Source organism: Sus scrofa, chromosome 1 (genome assembly GCF_054392235.1).
Source record: "Sus scrofa isolate SSC_HxYL_T2T_F1_AM1 chromosome 1, Sscrofa_HxYL_maternal_Yorkshire_Landrace_v2.0, whole genome shotgun sequence".
Classification (NCBI taxonomy): Eukaryota; Metazoa; Chordata; class Mammalia; order Artiodactyla; family Suidae; genus Sus; species Sus scrofa.
In genome coordinates this window covers 39,758,211-39,778,846 of record NC_139383.1, presented here as the reverse complement: position 1 = coordinate 39,778,846, position 20,636 = coordinate 39,758,211, and the positions used below count along the sequence as shown (strand labels likewise).

The 20,636-nt window shown below is 38.9% G+C and overlaps 1 protein-coding gene across 7 annotated transcripts in view; it reads left to right on the top strand.

Annotated features, from left to right (window-relative positions):
• The first annotated feature begins 478 nt into the window (after nt 1–478).
• The window catches only part of CLVS2 (clavesin 2), a 71,953-nt gene continuing 51,795 nt past the window's right edge, over nt 479–20,636 (top strand). For 2 of the 7 annotated variants that reach the window (XM_013992600.3, XM_084958122.1), the window contains exons 1-3: nt 479–1,018; nt 1,458–2,376; nt 14,938–15,112. In XM_013992600.3, coding sequence (XP_013848054.1) covers nt 1,988–2,376; nt 14,938–15,112 — 564 coding nt within the window. In that variant the 5' untranslated portion in view covers nt 479–1,018; nt 1,458–1,987. Of the gene's footprint in view, nt 1,071–1,457; nt 2,377–14,937; nt 15,113–20,636 lie in introns of all 7 variants that reach the window. The other 5 variants (XM_013992601.3, XM_084958118.1, XM_013992604.3 and 2 more) reach the window with 4 other exon arrangements.

Here is a 20,636-nt window from a genome sequence, read left to right as displayed (position 1 = left end):
GAGGCTTAATCATCAGCACGATGCTTTGGGAATCACTCTGGTCTTCTTTTCTAAATTCAACATTTCAGTCAACAAGAAATGAGCAGAGTACAAAGTGTTTCTGTACTCCTTCCCCATCAAAATTACCTCCTACAGGAACTAGAAAATATGTGTCCATGGGAATTACCATCTATAAGAGCGACTGGCCGGGCCGCTCCTGGGTCTTGCACACAAAGGGTGAGAGAGGGGCGTGGGGAGGCTGCAAGGCGCGGCCGCCCTGCCTGGCCAGTCCCTGCCCACTGAACTAGCCAGACCGGGAGCGGGGACCTGGGGCACGCTAAACTTGGGGCTCGGGATATTTGAATGCCACGGAAATTGCGGTCCTACCCCGACAAGTCTGGGAGAGAGGAGCGGAGTGCGTGAGCGAACTGAGCGAGTGCTTACGTCGCAGCGAGATCTGTGCTGGGATAATTAGAGAGGAGTTGGGTTGAGCCGAGTCCTCTTTTAGCAGCGGCAGCCGGAGCCGCAGCAGCAGCGGCAGCAGCAGCACAGCAGCAGCCCGGAGGGGCGCGCCTGACTCCGGCCGCCGGGGCGCGCACAGGGTGAGGCCCGCGCCCCGCAGCAGCCGCCCCGCCGCACCCACGGCCCCGGCGGCTCCGGGTGCACAAAGGCAGCGGCTGCCCGCGTGGCCTTCTCCATCCAGGCGTTCGATTCCCGCTCCCTTCCTTCTCTTCCGAAGGCGAGAATGGCAGGGCCGGGTGAGGACCTGGGACAGCGGTGGCTCTAGCTCTGCTCTCCCCACCCCTCCTGCGGAGAGAAGTAGTAGGCTACTCGAGGACGATGTGGTCGCGGCTGCTCCCCTGTGCGTCTTCCGCCCGGGTTCGCGCTGCTGCCCCTCTTCTCTGTTCGCTCCATCCCACTGAGAGGAGTTGATGCTGCTGTTGCCGCCGCCGCCGCCGCCGCCGCCGCCACTGAAGCCGGGGCTGATGGATGCCAGGGAGTGCCGCATTGCTTAGCGTCCCCGCCTCCGGGTTTGCTGGTAGGAGCCGGCTGCTCTTTCTTCTTTCTTGCTTTGGGATTTTATAGAAAAGGTAGCGATATTTTAATTTTATTCTCCACTCCTCTTTTCTACCCTCTCCTCCCCCAACCCGCATTTGAAATGTACCTTCCCTGCCCCCCCCCCAGCAAGTCCGTTGAAATAAAGGGCTAGAGGAAGGCAGAAGTTGGGGGTGGGGTGGGGGGAACCCACGCTGGTGCCAACGCCACCAAAATCCCTTCTGGTGCCTTATGAGATCACGGTGTATCCAGGAGGGGAGGAGGGAAGGTGCGCTATCTGCAGTCTCTCCCTAATTGGATCATAATCTTTTAAAATAAAATCTAACAAATGTCTTAGAAATAGCATCTTTGAATAAACAGAAGGAGAAATAAGCTCCATCCCCCCCCCCCCTTCTCTTTCTCTCTTTTTCCTTCTGGCAAAGACGCTCTCTCCCCGCCGCCCTGAGCTCAGCGCTAAAGAGCCACCTTATTATTAATCAGAATTTCCATCGTTATCCCTGGCAGGAGCATCCTTCATTGGGGACCGCAGAGGCATCACAGTGCTGGGGCTGAGATGTGCGTAGGGGTTGTTTTTGTTACATCTTGGAAGAGAAGAGGACAGTACCACCCGTGCTGAGTGCAATTAGGGGTGTTTTGCTAGGAGAGAGAAAGGACAGGAAGAGGAGTGCTGGGTCGCCAGAGGTCCACATCTCTTTGAAAGAAAGGGAAGAGGGACTCGAAGTGGGACGTTGTTTTTAGAGGGTGGGGAAAGAAGTTTATAACCTTCAGAGACGAGGTGTGGGAAAGCAGGAGCAACAGGGTACTTGACTGGACACGAGACGAATCATTTCCTGTAAAGAAGAGGAAGCGGGCAGCAACGAGGTCTGGAAGCCAGGGTGCAGTGGTGGCCAGGGCCAGTTCTGTGGTGGGACAGTCAGCAAGAGAAAGGCAAGGCTCAGGAACAAGCAGAACAATGACTCATTTACAAGCTGGTCTCTCTCCTGAGACCCTGGAGAAAGCCCGCCTGGAGCTCAACGAGAACCCAGACACACTGCACCAGGACATCCAGGAGGTAAGGGATATGGTCATCACCAGGCCGGACATTGGCTTCCTCCGCACAGATGATGCCTTCATCTTACGCTTCTTGCGGGCCAGGAAGTTTCATCACTTTGAGGCCTTCCGCCTCCTGGCGCAATACTTTGAATACCGGCAGCAGAACCTGGACATGTTCAAAAGCTTCAAGGCCACTGACCCTGGCATCAAGCAGGCACTGAAGGATGGCTTCCCTGGGGGCCTGGCCAATCTGGACCACTATGGCAGGAAGATTCTAGTCCTTTTCGCTGCCAACTGGGATCAGAGCAGGTAAATCCTAAATTGAAGCTTGTGCTAGGCTTTCTTTACTCTTCCATTTTCCAGAATTTATCTTGACTAGTGTCCTAGGTTTACAGCTCTGATGTTTTTGTTTATTTGGCTAGGAAAAAAGAGAAACTGAAACTAGGAAATGAGATTTTGTTGGGCACCCTGGTGGGGGGGAATGGTTGGGAGGGTGACTTTGATTATTACCTCTGAAACTCTTACTTCACAGCACCCATTTTTCTACTGCAGCTTTAAGTACTTTCTGAACCATGTTACTGTGCTGTATAATCTAAATCATTCATCTTCTAAATAAAGCTGCTGAATTTTTCAACTCCTAAGTTTACTCTTCTGTGGAGAAATGAGAATGAGAATGGAGACAGCCATTCCTCCTTCCTTCTAGAGAAATTCTCTCTCTTTTTTTTTCCCTAAAGGAATTCTTAAACTAGAATCGTCTTCTTCTCCATCATCACCATCATCATCATCATTATCTCTGTTTAGTACTGTAGTTTTATTTTTTTAAAGAATAGCCTGACACTCAACCAAGACCAAACAGTTTTATTGCTTAGGAACTTTTCTGCTTGGTGATGTGTAGATGAAGGAATAATATGATGCCTGTCACTTCAATGAAAAGGAAGAGTTGTCCCCTCTGTTGCTGAGCTTGCCTGCCGACACTGAAAATAAAGGCTGACTGGTGTTCTTGTTCTACACCTGTCACTAATCTAAAGAATGTGTTTCCTGTCTGAAGAGATTTTTCATCTTTTGGAAGGAAGTGAAAAATGTTCAGATATGTCAGTTGGTAGACTTTTTGGGCTCTCTCCCTTTTTAATAGATATTCTTATTTCATCTACATTACAATAGAGAAATACAGACAATGGCTCTTCTACTTCCTCAGTCAGAGGAATTATTTTCTTAGATTGAAAGATATAAGAAATGATTAAAGGCTCTTGTGTAAGGTAGTTTCCATTACATTCATAGTTAAATAAATTTCATGGAACTTAAAAATGTTACCAGAATTATGAATCATAAGAAGCTCGTTGTTAAAACATTGGTGTATTTTTAGTTCTGTGAACAGCGATTTTCGATGCATCTGGTTAGTTTCAACCATCTCTGGAACAATTTTAGAAGAACTCTTACAGTCACAGAGAAGTAGATCCTACAGATCTCTAGATAGGCTTCTCAGACTCTTGGGATTTGGGATTGCAAATTAATCATTTTTAAGAAATATTTAACCCTTCAGTTGGTCACTTTTTCCCTGTAATTCTAAGTTGATAACTACTGTAATTATTTTTTTAGGTAAATATAAACTACTACCTGAAATCATAAAGCTAAGAAACTCATGGAAAGAGTTAGCTATTGTGGGGGAATAGAATTCTGTTTTTGTTACTTACTTTGGTTAGGTGTAGAAATTTTACTTTTCTTTTTATCAATTGGCAAAGTTTAAAGGATCATGAAATGCCATTCTTTGACCACAATTTCTCTTTAAAAAGTTTTCATCTCATCTAAAAGGTACATTGTAGTGTCATACAAACCAATGATTGCGTGTATCAAATTTGAAACAGTTTATTCAAGAAAGAACCTAATATTTCACATGTTAGTTAGAATGGAACTTTGTTGAACTACCATGAAATGGGGGCTGTGGAAATTGTATATTTAAATATGTCTTAGAGGCTGTTAAATATATCTTTAGGGAGGCAGATTGCACTTAGAGACATATGAATGTACATCAGACTTATTTTCATTTATTTCTGTAAATGAGCTAATATTCACATTGATTCATAAACCTACTTAAGATGAAAGTGACTTCTATTTCTCATGAATATGGGAAGGTGATTATTTTGGATATTCTAAAGAAACTATGTTTTAGTTGTCTATCTCATGCTTTCATATAAAGGATACGTTACTAGTAATTAAAATATATCTCCCTGGAAATCCAAAATGAGAGGAGACTTATTAATTGATATATGGAACTATTTATTTAAATCTACACAAAATATTAAATATTAAAATTTCATACATGTGACGTTAAAAATGAAAAGCTATGTCCTGTAAAAATACCTTATCAGGACCTGTAGACTAATAATTTAGGATTCTTTTTCCCTGGTGGGAATGAACAGGTATGATCAAGAAATTATAGTACATTAAGGTCAAAAGGTGTACAAGTTATTTAGAGCTTGTCTAAGATTCAGTTGTTTCCTCCTTTTATATTCTTTAAAAAAAGTCCCTCCTGGAGTTCCTGTTGTGGCTCAACGGTAGTAATGAACCCAATTAGTATCTCTCCATGAGGAGGCTGGTTTGATCCCTGGCCCTGCTTAGTGGGTTAAGGATCCTGCGTTGCTGTGAGCTGGGGTGTAGGTCGCAGACATGGCTCAAATCTGGTGTTGCTGTGTCTGTGGCATAGGTTGGCAGCTGCAGCTCCAATTTGACCGCTAGCCTGGGAACGTCCATATGCCACAGGTGTGACCCTTGAAAAAAAAGTCTCTCCTTCTCCCTGCCTGGCCCCCATCCCAGGTCTACATACAAATAGCCAAGGACAAGTGGAAAAACAGGTCCATCCTCTTGGCATCCTGTGTAAACCTTTATCCTTGGGAGATGTGCATAAGGGCTGTCTCTGCTCTGCTCTGAAACCTGCAGGACAACTACCTTTCTACAGAAGCAGGGTGTCAACTGGCCCTTTTCCTACCTTTGGCCTGAATCCCCTTCCTTCCTCCACTCTACAGCTTCAAGGCTTATCTGATTTCCTACAGAAGTCTTGGCCACAATTTCTAGATGTTTACCTGACTATTTCTCTCTTAGGTGGCTGTGCCATGTGCCAAAATTTCCTGCTTCTCATCCCTCCCATGTTCTGTGAGTCAGGTGTTCCCACCTTCCTGCTCTGATCTGCCAGTCCAAACAACCTGGGTCCCTCAGGAAGGCTGTACCCTTGAACAGAATTCTGACCACTTTCCTGGAGCTGTTCAGTGAGTTATTTGGCTTTCAACAACTTTTTTTTAAAAAAAGTAACATTTTAAAAGAAACCAAATAACATTGTTTTAAAGAGAGAATAGGTGGAAATTGTCCAGGGTTTCACAGGGAAATTCCAGAAATGAGATAGAAATGTGTCCCTTTATTTAGAATGTAGGTCATTTTCAATTTCCCAAAGGGGGAAAAGTCAAGATTTTTTGTGAATTTTGAAAAAAAATTTGTAAAGACCTCTGAAATAACTGATCTAGATAACAACAACAACAAAGACTAAGCCGCATATCATTATAATAGCACCTGAACTAGAGTTAAGGTTCAGTAAATGTTCGTGGAGTTGAATTGAGTCATGAAGTTTTTAAAAGAAGGATTCTAAGTAGGAAGTTATATGATATATACTTTCCCCTCTATTAAATTTTTAGGACAGTTTTCTCTGCGTCTCAGGAGACTGGAAACTGTAAATGTGTGTGAGTTGGTAACTATAAATAAAATAGTGTCCCTTTCTGCTGCAGTATAGTGCAGGTCAGTTTCAGGTTATTGCAAATAAATGGACCACTTCCAAAGCCTTTACAAAAAATATGGAATCTTCAGGAAGACCAAGTAAAATAATGTTTACAGCATACCCACCTTCTAATAAATCTTAAAAAAATAATTGAAATAATGAAATGTCAAAATGACTTTCAGGGCGGTCTGTGGTTCCTTTTAGAAACCATAGAACAGGTTCAGATGACATTTATTGAGCAGGCTAGTCCTGGGAAAGATTCATAAATTTTTATCTTCTTTCAAGTTGTCTAACATAATTTCTGAAAATAAAAGCAAATTTCACAAAATTAAAAACAATTGGATTTTTCCACTGCTACGCAGCGATGCAGTAACTCTCCATGTGTTACATGCTGTATTTCTTTTCTGAGTGACAGTGCCCTGCTTAGGACTCAGCAGATACCTTCCAGCTGTCCACCCAATTTCATCAACAGAGTGTGATAATGCACCAAGATGCTAGAATAGAGTATATTACCTTAAGAAAAGGAAGTTTAAAATGAATGTAGATTGTGGTCTAGACCCTAGGGCATACACTCAGACATCTGAGAAGTTGAAATTTACTGGCACGTAATCATTGGGAATGTTCATGAGTAAATTGTGTCACCTGAAACATATGATGATATATATTCTGATAGTTGGTCTAAGGGATTTGTCTGTTAGCCTGAAAGTAGTATTTTATCTCCTTAGACTTACAAAGTAGTTCTCTATACTTAGTACAGCAGACAACTATTTATCTGGAATCTGGTTAATAACCACAAGAAAACAATTACATACAAAGATGTTAAAAATGATTCTAACACTGTGGAAATTCAGAAAGCCCTGACTGCCTTGTACTATGTTTGGCTGGTCATAATGGACATTGATTATCACTTAGATTACTGAATTCTAGAAAGGACTAGAAGACTGATGGGTGAGACAGTGCTATGATCCTCTAACATATCCTGGAATTTACCTAAAAAATGTATTGTTGTCAGTTTGTTTTATCCTATAGTGTGGCTTTTTTTATACAAGGGCAATAAAATACTATACAAATGGCCAGATATTTGGAACTTCAGTTTGAATTATGATTGTGCTCTCATTTATTAAAATAATGTGGCCAGTCTTCAAAACAAAAAAAGGTTATGACGATGGTTGCTCAAAATTTTAAAAATAGCCATAGACTATACATATTTGCTAAAATAAAATGAAATCTAAAATAAAATAACATGACTAGAAATAGACTAAAACAGACAGGGGCAATCTAGATAATTAGGGAGAAACACACTTACTTGCTAAATTAAAAAAAAAACAAGCATAAAAGGAGGCTTAATTTGGGAGGCGTGTGATTTTTTTTTTCAAGTATTGGCTCCGTTTGTTAAAATATTTCAATATTTTTAACATATTTAACATACATTTAAATATTTTAAATATCTCTCAACTTTTTGTTTCATAGTGTCATATATCTTGGCAGGGTCAGGAATCCTTACCTTCAAAATCCTAGAGGTACTGCTGGGCTATATGATGGATAATTTTGCGATTGGTTCAGTGCTAGAAATGGCAGGTGTGGATTCCATAGGGCTTCTGTATTGCTTCCTGATAGGGATGCTCTTTAAATAAATACTCTGGGAACTGGAGCTTATTCCAAAATATGGCCATAGTTTATACATGGAAAATGGGAGAAAAAAAAATTACCCTGAGAAATGTTAGCATAATATTGGAACAAATCTCTAAAAAAAAATAGGACAGTCTCTAAAAACTAGGGCAATTATGCAGTAATTAGTGAAATAATCCTGAAACAACAGCAATGACCAAGAGTGCCAACCTTCAGTAGGACGTTGATTGGGTCTGGCCCAAACCAGGCTATTTTCATGTTCCAAATATGCAACTTTAAATAAAATTGAAAAGAAGCAAAGGATTTGATGTTACTGCAGTGCTCTGAAAGGATGCCTTAAAAGAAATATTTAAAGATATTTTAAAATGGGGGCCAACTGTTTTTAAATTAATAAATTATCTTTAGTAAATTAATACATGTCCTCCATTCTGGAAAAAATATTGAACTCTTCTACATCATTGAAGGCAGGTACATAAATTTCATCAGCGTAGTAAGTGGAACTACTGACATGAGGGAAAAGATGTCCTTGTATGTTGGTTGAGTCCTTATGACATCAAATAAACTGAGTGAACAGTACTTGATTCAAATCAATGTTTTCAAAAGTACACTTTCATCCAGCATTTGCTACATACATAGAAATTTAATATGTGCTAGGGGCAAAAAAAGACATAACATATTCTTTATACCACCAAGGGACATACAACCTCTCTGGGAAGAAAAAAACATGAAAAGCTGAATAACTACCAGAGCAGTAGTAAGTGCTTAATGAGGGTACTGTCTGCCAGTGCTGGAAGATCAGGCTAGAGGGCAACAGCAGGCTGCTCAGAGCATTGTGTAGAAGGAACATCGCCTGCTTAGGTAATGTGATTCAACCTTTTATTTTTTCATTTTAATTAATCACTTCATTTACAATTTTTTTTCCTACTGTACAGCATGATGACCCAGTTACACATATATGTGTAGATTCTTTTTTCTCACATTATCATGCTCCATCATAAGTAACTAGACATAGTTCTCAGTGCTGCAGGACCTCATTGCTAATCCATTCCAAAAGCAATAATTTGCATCCATTAAGCTCTCAATACACCCCACTCCCTCTCCCTCCCCCTTGGCAACCAGAAGTCTATTCTCCAAGTCCATGATTTTCTTTTCTGTGGAAAGGTTCATTTGTGGTGTATATTAGTTTCCAAATATGTGATATCATATGGTATTTGTCTTTCTCTTTCTGACTTACTTCACTCAGTATGAGAGTCTCTAGTTCCATCCATGTTGCTGCAAATGGCATTATTTTGTTCTTTTTTATGGCTGAGTAGTATTCCATTGTATATATATACACCACATCTTCCTAATCCAATCATCTGTTGATGGACATTTGGCTTGTTTCTATATCTTGGCTATTGTGAATAGTTCATTCATTTTAAAGCACTTTTCATAGCATACACTATGTGTGAGGCACTATTCTAAGCACTTTGCAAGCATTAATTTATGAAATCTTTATCACAGTCATACCTGATAGGTCCTGTTAATATCCATATTTTGCACTGAAGCAACTTGAGGCACAGAGCAGTTAAGTTTTTCATCCATAACCACACAACTAGTAAGAGAACAGGTCAAACTTTCTTATGTGTATAGATAGTTAACCAACATAAAGCTGGGAAAGAATAATTCAATATAATTATGTTCAAAAAGCAAGTTCTGATAATTAAAAAAAATTCACATATGGTTTTGAAAATCTTAATTAAATATCAGAATATAGACAGTTAGGCAATGAAAGTTACTTTGGTAGAATTAATATTCTGGAGGCAAAGATTGTACTAAGCAGCCAAGCAAACACTTGCTTAGAGTATTCTGCCCTGAGATAGAGTTGCCTTTCTGATGTTCCTATTTTTCCAGCACAACTTTGTTTTATTTCTTTTCAGTATATTTTACTTTGGTGGCAGTAGGTGCACATTTTTTAAAACTTTTTTTCCCCAAAGAAAGATATTTTTCCTCTAGCTGTTTCATTTCCAATGATGCTCTCGTTCTCACTCACCTACATTTCAATAGCAGTTAAATTAAAGCAAGGCTGAGACAGCTAATTTCCTCTGCCTAGTGATACAAAGCAGATGAAAGATTATTTTGCAGTTAGTATTTATTCCAAGGTTTATAGACTTAGCCCCTTCCCATCTTGAGTCTCATGAATGTCTTGTTGCTTTTTCTTTGCCACAGCCCCTTGCTGGGACCAGGCTGGAGTTGCCCTGGTACCTGGCCTGGCGCCATGTTGGTTTTGACTTTCTGATCCATCTTCTGACACACATTACATCACTGAGACATGAAAAAACAGAATACCTATTCGTCAAGCTTTGTTCTAGGTCTAGGCACCCTAAGAAATGGAGGGCACTGTGGTGTGAGAAAGCCCTGGCTTCTCATCTACACTTCCAGTTTTACTCCCATAGTGATTTTGTACAAACTGTCTGAATTCTCTGAGACCCTGTTGTCTTCACCTCTAAAATTCTCTGAGACTTCGTCTGTGTCCTCGTCTCTTAATAATAGGAACTAAGCCAAGCACAGAGACTTTAGCTTATTTTGAGATTAAGATAATGCATTTGAAATTGCTTTGGAAATCTTAAATGATTATACAGATAGGGATATTATTATTATCACTCAGTGATATAAAATACCCTGTTGAATTCATCAACTTTTGTACTAACGATATCCTGAGGCATTATTAAAGGTAATTCTTCTCCTTTGACTCTCCCTCTGGCACCTTTCTAACACAAAGTGGTTCAGACTTTAGAAAATGTGTCTTAATGAAAACTGAGGGTTGGGGGCATCCTTAATGAAGAATTTAATAATGTCTGATTGATTTGGTGACAAAGGGAAACTGCTTGCTGTCGTGCTGCTCACTGTGATGTCAACATGCCAGTTTTTCCTTGTCAGGCTGAAAGAAAGCATTGGAGAGTAAGGAAGGAAATGACCTGTTTGTGATTTAGGTTGTTCTTTGCACTGATTGTAAACTCTAGTACAGGATGAGATACTGTGAACCCTAGGAGACATACACCAGCCAGGTAGCTCCCCAAAACCTTGCAAGGGCAGAGACAGGAGAAGCTTTCCTGCTCTTGATTGCAGTGGGAGTAATAGGAAAAAAATATTTTTTAGTGTGTGTTAACAGCTTTGATTTCTTTCAAGAGCAATGGTCTACATAACCCTGTGTGTCAGTTGCAAAATTTCTCACTGTTGTCATTATTTCATCCTCTCCAAATTGATTTCAGACTCAGGCTTTACCTAATGCTACTTGGGGGAGTATAACCAGGAGTCAAGAGCTCCATTAATGTGCTGGTTTGTTGTCTATGGCTTTCTTTCAACAGAGAAGAGAAGAACAGCTACTGTAATTGGGGTGTAAAGCCTGAACTTGAACTTGTGAAATACTTATTGTAATGACCTCTAATTTCTAAAATATTGCAGGTAAAAACTAGTTTCAAAGAGATTAATGAAAGTAGGATTCCTGAAGACAGGAAAATCATAAGATGCTCCATTTTGGGGGAAGATATTTTCTAGACTTTGGCGAGATCTCATGTAATAATGTCTGGTTTAGGATGAACCTGCTGAGTTGCTAATGGTAGTAATGTGACATGTTTGACAACAGAGGATTGGAGTTTCAAGAGTGGTCTTGACCTGCCCTTAGAATGCAGTTAGCTAGGATGTTTTATGCTTCTTTTATTAAGCTTATATATTAATGTTATGTATATAAAGTTTATTTAATTCTCGTTTTTGGAAGAAGGTTCTAAATAGGAAACTCATTGGTTAGATTTACTCTTGAAACCTTTGCAAACCTACTTTTCTTCTTCAATGATTCTGGGATTTGCCTTATTTATTTCCTTTGGATTAATTATATGTATGTAAGCTTATCTCTTGATTTGGCATAGTTTTGGAAAACCATACTTAAAATGTTACTTAAAACAAATTGTTTGTTATTTTCAGCCCTTACTAGTGCCGTGGTTTATTCTTACTGCATACAAATCATTATTCTTCTAAAGCCAATATCAGATTCGAGTTTTACCTAATGCTATTTGGTAGTCTTATAGGTAACATAAGAATGATCCTAATGGGAAGGTCTAAGTTGTATTGTTATAATTTTAAATTTTCTTAACTTTGATATTATTATAAATTTCAGAAAATAAATTGAATATTTTTTGGGGGGTGTCTAAATTTTAACTAGAGGTACAGACTTGCTGTTCCACCTTTCCACTCTGTGTAGGTTTATAGGCTTTTGGTCATAATACTGTGTTAGGCTATCATATTTAAAAAGAAGATAACCCAGTTATAAAGTGACAGATAAAGGTATTTAGCCACCCATATTTCACAGACTTAAGGACAAATACATTACAGAGCTCTACAAGAAGTTTTATTTTAAGCTTTTATATATATATTTGGGGATGCCATATCCTTATATCCTTAGGCCTGTAAATAGCATGTACACTTTCCAGTGGTTTCAAAATAATCTCATGATCTTTGCCTTTCACAGTAGTAATAAGCTGTCTAAAGATCATCATTAATTTTTAAGTAAAATTTACAAGCACATATTTTTTTTTTCTTTTTCTTTTTTCTTTTCTTTCTTTTTTTTTTTTTTTTGTAGGGCCACACCCACAGGATATGGAAGTTCCCAGGCCAGGAGTCGAATCAGAGCTGCAACTCCTGGGCCTACACCACAGCCACAGCAACACCAGATCTGAGCTGCATCTGCAACCTACACCACAGCTCATGGCAACACTGGATCCCCAACCCACTGAGCAAGGCCAGCAATGAGATCTGTGTTCTCGTCAGGTTCGTTACCTCTGAGCCACAACAGGAACTCCCCAAACAAATATTCTTTAGTTTTGATTATACCATGCCTCGTACACTATATCTATGGTTACTATTACAATCCAGAGTATGCTTTGTGTGTATCTTCCAACCCACTGTCCTGAACACAGGCTTTATACCTAGCATTGTGCACATGCTTTCCACTCAAGCATATCTTTGACTTCCTTTCTCATTCCCCTTCCTCCCACCTCACCACTGCCAGTAAGATAATCATAGGTACTTTTCATTTTTTTTCACATAAGGGATCTAAGTATCAGAATTACAAATTGTTGACACATCTGGGGCCACCCAGCTAATGAGGAACAAGGAAGAGTTTCCATCTTAAAGACTTCTGACACCATGCCCTTCGCTTGATTCATGTTGGGACCCTAAAGAAGGTCTGTTCCAAACTACTGATTTTATAGATGAGGAATCGAGGCCCAAAGAAAATGAGAAATTGCCTGTTAATTATTCCTTCTTTTCTGAACTATGCTTTCTCCATTCGCCTCCAAATGTTTTTAGTAGTAAAAATAGAACTACTCCCTCACATGTCCTCACAGTCTCATACTGTCTTCCTGGTGAGCCTGTCGCTCCCACTAAATACCAATGATTTCTACTCCTGATCCATCCCCCCTCCCCACTCCCACCCCCATCCCACCTCTTCCCTGAGGACAGGATTTCTTTCTTTCCCTTCCTTCCTTCCTCGTCCCTCCTTCCCTCCCTCCCTCCCTTCCTTCCTTTCCTTCCTTTCTTCCTTCCTTTCTTTTTTTCCTTCAGCAAAGGAAGTGTTTATTTAAGGGCACCAAGGGAGGGGGTGGGAAATAAGTCTCAGATCCACTCCAACCTGGTCTTTGAGTTGGGGTTTTTTTTAAAGGGGAAAAATGATGAAGTTGGGATTAATCATTGTCTTGGTGACATTTCTTTGACCTCCCTTAATAGTAGTTTCAGGAATCAAGATGTCTCTGGTTTACAATTTTCTGGGCAGGTGGTCCATGGCTTGGGGACTGGATGGCTCCTCTTACCCTGGAGGAAAGACTTGCGTTTGTATGTTAATGATGATATCTACAATAGCAATTTTAGTCATCTGACTCTTGCTGATTAGTTCCCTTAGCACAGGATTTAGGTCAGAGGGGGCAAGAAAGGGAATAAAATTTTGGATCAGGAGATGAATTATAAACTTGACAGGGGAACTCAGTTTTAGGAATTTCTCATAGTTGTGGGTTAGGTGTGTCCATAGGAGCTGGTGGGTTCAGGACCTTCCTTTGTCCTCAAGGACAAACGACTGCCTCTTCACGTTTTTCTTTCTTTTTTTTAGGTTATCTAAACCTATTTAGGATTTCTTTCCCTAGCCTTTCCTGGACACCTCTGCTTGGATGTCTGAGGAGAAAAATAAACTTGAAATACAGGCTGCTAAAAATGGAAAATTGTTAACATCTTTCATAAATTTATTAATTCCTCTTGAAATGCTGGGATTCCCTCTTAGAATCATTATCTCACTTTCCTCTCAGCTCTGATTGCATTGCCACCGTCACTTCCTTGAACTTAGGATCTGTATGCTTTTGATTATGGAATTTTCAACCCTGAGCTCTCTCCTGAGTTTGGGATTTTCTTTTTGGGATGTTTATTTGATATCTTTCTGGGATACATATTTCTCAAATATGATAGATTCTATGCCAAATCCCACATTTCCAGCCATCCTCAACTGTATTTTCTTTTTGCATTATTGATTTTGATGAAAGATTTTTACAATTTACTCGGGCTCTGAAGCTAGAATCTGTGTGTCGTCTTTTACTCGTCCCTCAGTCTTAGTCCCCAATTAAGTATTAAATTTTAACGTTTCCCTCTAAAATACTTCTCAAATTTGGCTTCTTTTTCTCTTTGTCCTTACTTTTGCTGACTTTGCTCAGGAAGTGTCTTAATCTACCATAAATATCTTTGCACTATAGTCTAGTTCCATTTTATAGGAAAGTAAAGAGCATTTCTTAGGTTTCTACAGTGTGCCAGGCACTATGCTAGGTTGCAAGGCATAAAGAGATAAACACTCAACCCCTAAATTTGGATGGCCTAAGTAATAATAGGTACATTTTCCCTTTTATTTTCATTGACCTCCCTTTTTTTCTGTCCATCTCACATTTGTTTTTTTTCTTTTCTTTTATCTTTATGATATAGCTCAACACAGGTAATTAAAATCTGTTGACACTTTTAACCATAGTTGTTTATCTATAGTGTGGTGGTTTATTGATGAAACACCTTCAATCAAATCTTATTCTCAAATTTTCCAAATGTGAAGATAGGAAATGTCAATACTATTGAGATCATTCTTGAGCTGAAAAAAAATATCGTGCCTAGTTTTTAGGGTTGTTGAAGTGAGATTTTATAAAATCATAGGAAGACCTGGAAGTAAAGGAAGTGGTGGTAAAATATGAAACGAACTATAGTATTTTTCAAAAGATTGGAGTTTGGTTTTGGTAGAATGCATGTTAAATTCTTCTATGTCCCCTGAGTACTGTGAATAAAGTGAATGCCATAGTTTTAACCAAAATCATCTCCTTAAGATTCCTGAGGTATTTCAAAGGTAAATTTAAGTGTGCTAAAAACTTTGTAAATTTTCTGCAAAAGTGGTTGTCAGATTCGATGCAGTACTTTTCCGTTGCTGATAGGTACACACTGGTGGATATTTTGCGTGCCATCCTACTCTCTTTAGAAGCCATGATTGAAGACCCTGAGCTTCAAGTCAATGGATTTGTTTTGATCATAGACTGGAGTAACTTCACCTTCAAGCAAGCCTCTAAACTTACACCAAGCATGCTTCGATTGGCTATTGAAGGCCTTCAGGTAACGATTTTCAAATTATCCCTTTTCTCAGTCTGCCATGTTTGAATTATCTGTGGTAGAATAATAAAATGTCTTATTTAAAGAATAATAAAAACACATTTAAAAACTAATTTTCAAGCACAAACGATAAAACACTAATTGGACAAAAGGTTATGGAAGAAAAGCTAAAAGATGTGGGCCTTTTAACGAATGGAAGTTTGTGATACTTGGCCTAAGCCCTCATTATGTCTAAACATAAATGCTGGAGATGATCTGGGATTTTTATCTTGATAATCAAATCAAGCGAATATTCTGGCTTTGAGTTATTAACGATCTAGGCTTGTGTTTGCTTGTTTGTTTCTCTTTCCTTGTCTGTGTATAGTTCTTAATTAGCTAAATATTTGGTTCATTATTCTATTTAACCTGGTGAATTTGGGATATGATTAGCAATATCTTCATGTTGCCCAATCACTGCTAGAAAGCCAGTCAATCGACATTTTCTTTTTTTTTTTTTGGTATCTAAGATATGAAATCACTGTTTTGAATTACTTTTTTAGACTGAATTCGGGTTTTGGTTGCTCTGTGTGTGTGTGTCTGTGTTTGTAAGCACCATCATGTGGAAGTGACACAGGGATGTTACATCTTCCAATGAATGACACTGAACTGGTTAGGAATTATACAATGGAAAATCAGTTATTATTTAGTGGCATGTCATAAACCTAATGTTGACAGCTTTTTTTAACTTTTAGGATGTCCTGCTCTTTCTCTACTTTGCTTTATGCTACTTTATAGACAATATTTATGGAATAAAATTTAAATACTTAAAAAGATTTGCAAGTTAATTCTTGAGTGATGTTATTCAGTATTTATTATCAGTATGTTCCACATGCATTTTAGAAATTTGCAACAGTTAATTTTTGTAACTTTTGGCATTGAAAATATCACAAAAAGAGCTAATTTTATCTTTGTCATTTATCCATTAGGCCACATGTTAGATTTTTTTTTTAAGTTGAGTAACCAAAATCATCTAGAACCCTACTTCATAATAATTTCTGACTGTGTCTCTTGGCGCTTAAATTGATGGATGATGGTCTCCTAAAAAGGTCACTTCTCCAAGCAACAGGACATTGTAACCAAATTGAATTCACAGTTTGGGTTTTGGCTCTGTAGTGAATAAGACACACAGATCCTTTTCTCTGAATAGGTTTTTCCTGATGCAGTTTTCCTGACTTGCTCTTGGTGAGTCAGCCTTGCTCTTACCTTATCTTGAACAACACTTGTTCAACTCTGTAGAGACAGTTAATAGGGTTTGGAGAGGGCATGTGTTTGGAAATATCTGTGTCATGTAGAATCAGTCCTAATTCTGCCCTATTGCCAGCAGTGTATAAAGTGATCTTCACTTTATAGAGAAAATTGTTTACCACCAACCACAGTACTTAACACAGAATGGTAACCTATCCTTTTATAATTGTGACCCCTACTTAACCAACATGAGGCGTAGGCTAGGCTTTCAGCACATGAAGAACTGGAGAACGTATATTATTTCCGAAAAAATTGAAGGAAAAAAAAGCACCTCAGAGATAGACCTAGTATCTTGCTGTTTGCCAAATTTACATACTTTATGGAATCACTTAATAGTAATCTAATAAGTCATTGCTGGAGAAAAAAACAACCATTTGGACATGTTTGGGAGCTTACTCATTACCCACAGCCCTGATCAAGCTCTGTTAATTGCTGAGGGTCAACACAATGGGAACTCAGTCGGATTAAACCTCTGTGCTTGTGTTAGAGAGGAAAATGGTGCCGCTCCCTCAGGGACCTGTGCTGAACCACCTTATCTCTGCTCCTCATCAGAGTTACAACCCCCTTTCCTTTCCCCCAGGATCCACACTGAGTGGCCAGGGTTGATTCCTCCTGATTACCAATTAGGAAGCCACTTAAAAGAAGGGAGCTCCTCCTGGGGATAAATTTGACATGTTGCTAACTTTTCAACTCAGATTTTCTCGGTTCAAATTGATTTTTAAATGCTCTCTATGTGTATCTGTGTCTATGTCTATATCGATATTTAGGAACAATAGAGATTCTGAATAGCAATATAAGATGTCCGAAAGATGCTCCATTGTGACATGTATGATTTCATATTAGTTTTATACTGAAGTGACATTTTCTTTTTTTTTTTTTTTTTTTTTTTTTTGTCTTTTTGCTATTTCTTGGGCTGCTCCTGCAGCATGTGGAGGTTCCCAGGCTAGGGGTCTAATCAGAGCTGTAGCCACCGGCCTACGCCAGAGCCACAGCAACGCAGGATCCGAGCCGCGTCTGCAACCTACACCACAGCTCACGGCAACGCCGGATCGTTAACCCACTGAGCAAGGGCAGGGACCGAACCCGCAACCTCATGGTTCCTAGTCGGATTCGTTAACCACTGCGCTATGACGGGAACTCCTGAAGTGACATTTTCTGACTTTCCTAATTAAGACTGTTTTATTTTGCACTTACTATATGATAAGTATTATTCGTATAATATATGTTTCATACAGAGCATAAATAAACATGTTTTTGATTTACAAAAGACCATAAAATGTCTAAAGATACATAATTTTAGGTTGTTAAAAACAACTACTACTATCACTAAGACCGTCACTAACACCATATCAACCCCCTTCAATTATTCAGGGAAATCAAGAGGTGATAACATTTTAAATAACTCAGTGAAATTTATGTCATGTCATCATTCTGCGATAATGTTACTTTTATTTAGGCAAAAAAAAAAACCCCAAAAAATCTTAGGGAATTGACCCAAAAATAAGAAAAGCTACCAATGGGTTTAGTGCCGGGGAAAAAACTTACTTTACTGATGTGTATTATTAATGGGATGTAATTGTGTTTCAAAGAGGACCCATCTCTCTTCCTTTTGAGGTGACTATATAACCTGCCTATCCACACACACACACCAATCCTCTTTTTCTTCAAGCAAAAGAGTACTCTGAGTGACCCAGCTAGAGATAGCACCTTACACTTTGGATAAAAACATATACCATTGCTTTAAGGTCCACCTATGATCATAGTACAAGGCCAATAGAGAGACACTATTGAGGGGTGGAAATAGAATGGGCTACAGAGGCAGGCAGACATGGGTTTAGATGGCAGTCCTGCTGCATATCAAATACTTGGGCAAATTACTTAACTTATTTGGATGCCGGTCTATTCATTTATACCAGTTTTAAAGCATTGTATTAGAAATGATACATCTTGCACCTAGCAGGTGATATTAATGATCAAAGAAATTGATGTGGATAAGCTCATTTTTCAGGTGGCATATATTTCGGGATGTGTGCTGGTTTTCTGACAATTCAGTAACTACCTAGACTATGAAGACTTAAAGATGATTGACTTTGGGAGTTTGAAAAATACCACACTTTTCTTTTAGTGCTCAGATGATAGGTACACAGTTTGCATTTTTTTTTAAATCACTTCATTTAGTGGTTAAATAGATTCTAGATTTTTTCATGTTAGATGCCAAATAAAATTTCATGTTAGAAGCCAAAAAATGAGATTGTTTCACCTGGTGAAAATTAGTCTTTGTTTCCTCTGGGATAAGCTCCAGGCACAGTTGGGAAGGTGGTAATTGTGGAGATAACCTTGGCTTTGAGGGATGACAAGAGTTTGCTAAGTGGCCAAGGACAAGAAGAGGAATTTGAGTAGGGAAACTTTGGGGAGGTGATCCGAACAAATGGACAGCTATAAGGGGTTGAAAGTATATGATAAATCTGTTTTGATCTGGCTAGAGTGAAAAATGGATTGAAATGAAAGACCAGAGATGATCTGGGAAAGGCAGGCTGAGATCTGTTTCTAGAGGATAGAGGAAAGCATACGATGCTGGTTGGCCTATGTTTTCCGGACGTGGGGAGGTTTGGGACAGGAAGATGACCTAGTCACTCCTCTGCTTTGGAAAGATATCCTGGGTAGAAGAATTGACTAGGATCAAAGGAGGCAGGGTTAGATATAGAGAACCTGGGACTACCCTGGAGGTAGTTATATTGATCTCATTTTGTAGGACAGATAATGAAACTTCAGGGAGTTTAAGACACTTACGTTCATTTTCTCAATTGACATCAAGATTTGAGCCCAGGTTGTTTGAGTCCAAAGAGCAATGTCTTTCCTGAATCTTGTTTCCAATTTTTTTAAATTAAACAAAACATTTAAAAATATTTTAAAGTTTACTTTCCATTTATTATTGCAATTATTACAAAATATTGACTATATTACCCAGGTTGTACATATACATCCTTGAGCTGAACTTACACTCAATAGTTCGTGGCTCCTCCCCTCCCCCACTTGTTGTTTCTGTTGTTTCCAGGGCTGTGCCTAAGAAAAAGTGGGTAGGCTCAGGTTAGAGTAATTTCGCTCTCCCATGTCAAAAATCCTCACATTTTAAATCAGGTGAAATTTCTTTATTAATATAGTAGAGTACTAAAGTAGTCACAACATCCTAGTTCCATGTGATGAAGGCCAAGGGCAAGACACTTTTCCGATAGCGAAAGAGATCTTTTATTCACACAACCACAAATTGGTAAGCCATTTATTTTATCGATCCATGGCTATTCTGTATGCTTTCTCTCTGAAGAATCTTCTTCAAATATTTTTTTTTTTAATGAAAGGCATCACACATTTTTTACCAACGCAATGCAGCTCTTTGATATATGACGCAACATCAGATTTTGTGTGTATGGAGATAAAGTATTCAGGCTTTGTTGGAAAGAAAAGAGGAAGGGAAAACTGTCTTGCTCCTTACAAGAAGTTAATTGATTAGGGTAGTCATGGTAACTGGAAGCATCTTAGAAAATCAATACAAGATTAAGTGGATGTTACATGTTGACTCTAAGATATCTACCTGGGAAGCCAATTAAAGCGTGAAATGTTTGGAAATACCTGGAACAGCTTAGACTGTTTGAATTTACAATGAAGTGATATGCTATTAATATTTTTTTTGGTTGCCTCTTGTTCTATTATTTTTTTCTTGTGAAACAGTACCTTCTTAAAAACTCTTTAGTAATGAAAAGCTCAAACTCTCCTATTCATCCAGAATGTCTTATTTGATTTTCTTAACTCAACCTGACTCTACCTATGTTGTTTGTTGCCCTTTGAATATATTTACCTGTTATTCCCCCTTAGCTCTGTCCTGCTGTGCTTTTGCTTTCACAGTTTCACAGGAATCCCCAAACTCCATCTGCTGAAAAGTACATAAATCAGTCAAGATGTAGCTTGCTGGCAAGGGTATGGCTATAACAAGGAATTGAATAGCTCTTTGAATTGCTACATAAGACTCAGATGTAGGGCCATCACCAAGTGCCTAAATCAGTGCCAGATATTCTAAGAGCCCTTAATAAATAGAACCTGTGAAAGAAGAAAGAATATGTAATCAATTCACAGTACTTAATGCTGGCCTTTTCTTTTGACACAAGGGTCCAGTGTTATAAGCAGCCACCAATCTGCTAGCTCTGAGAGCTCTGGTCATTCATGTGGAAGGCAGAAAGTGCTGCCACTA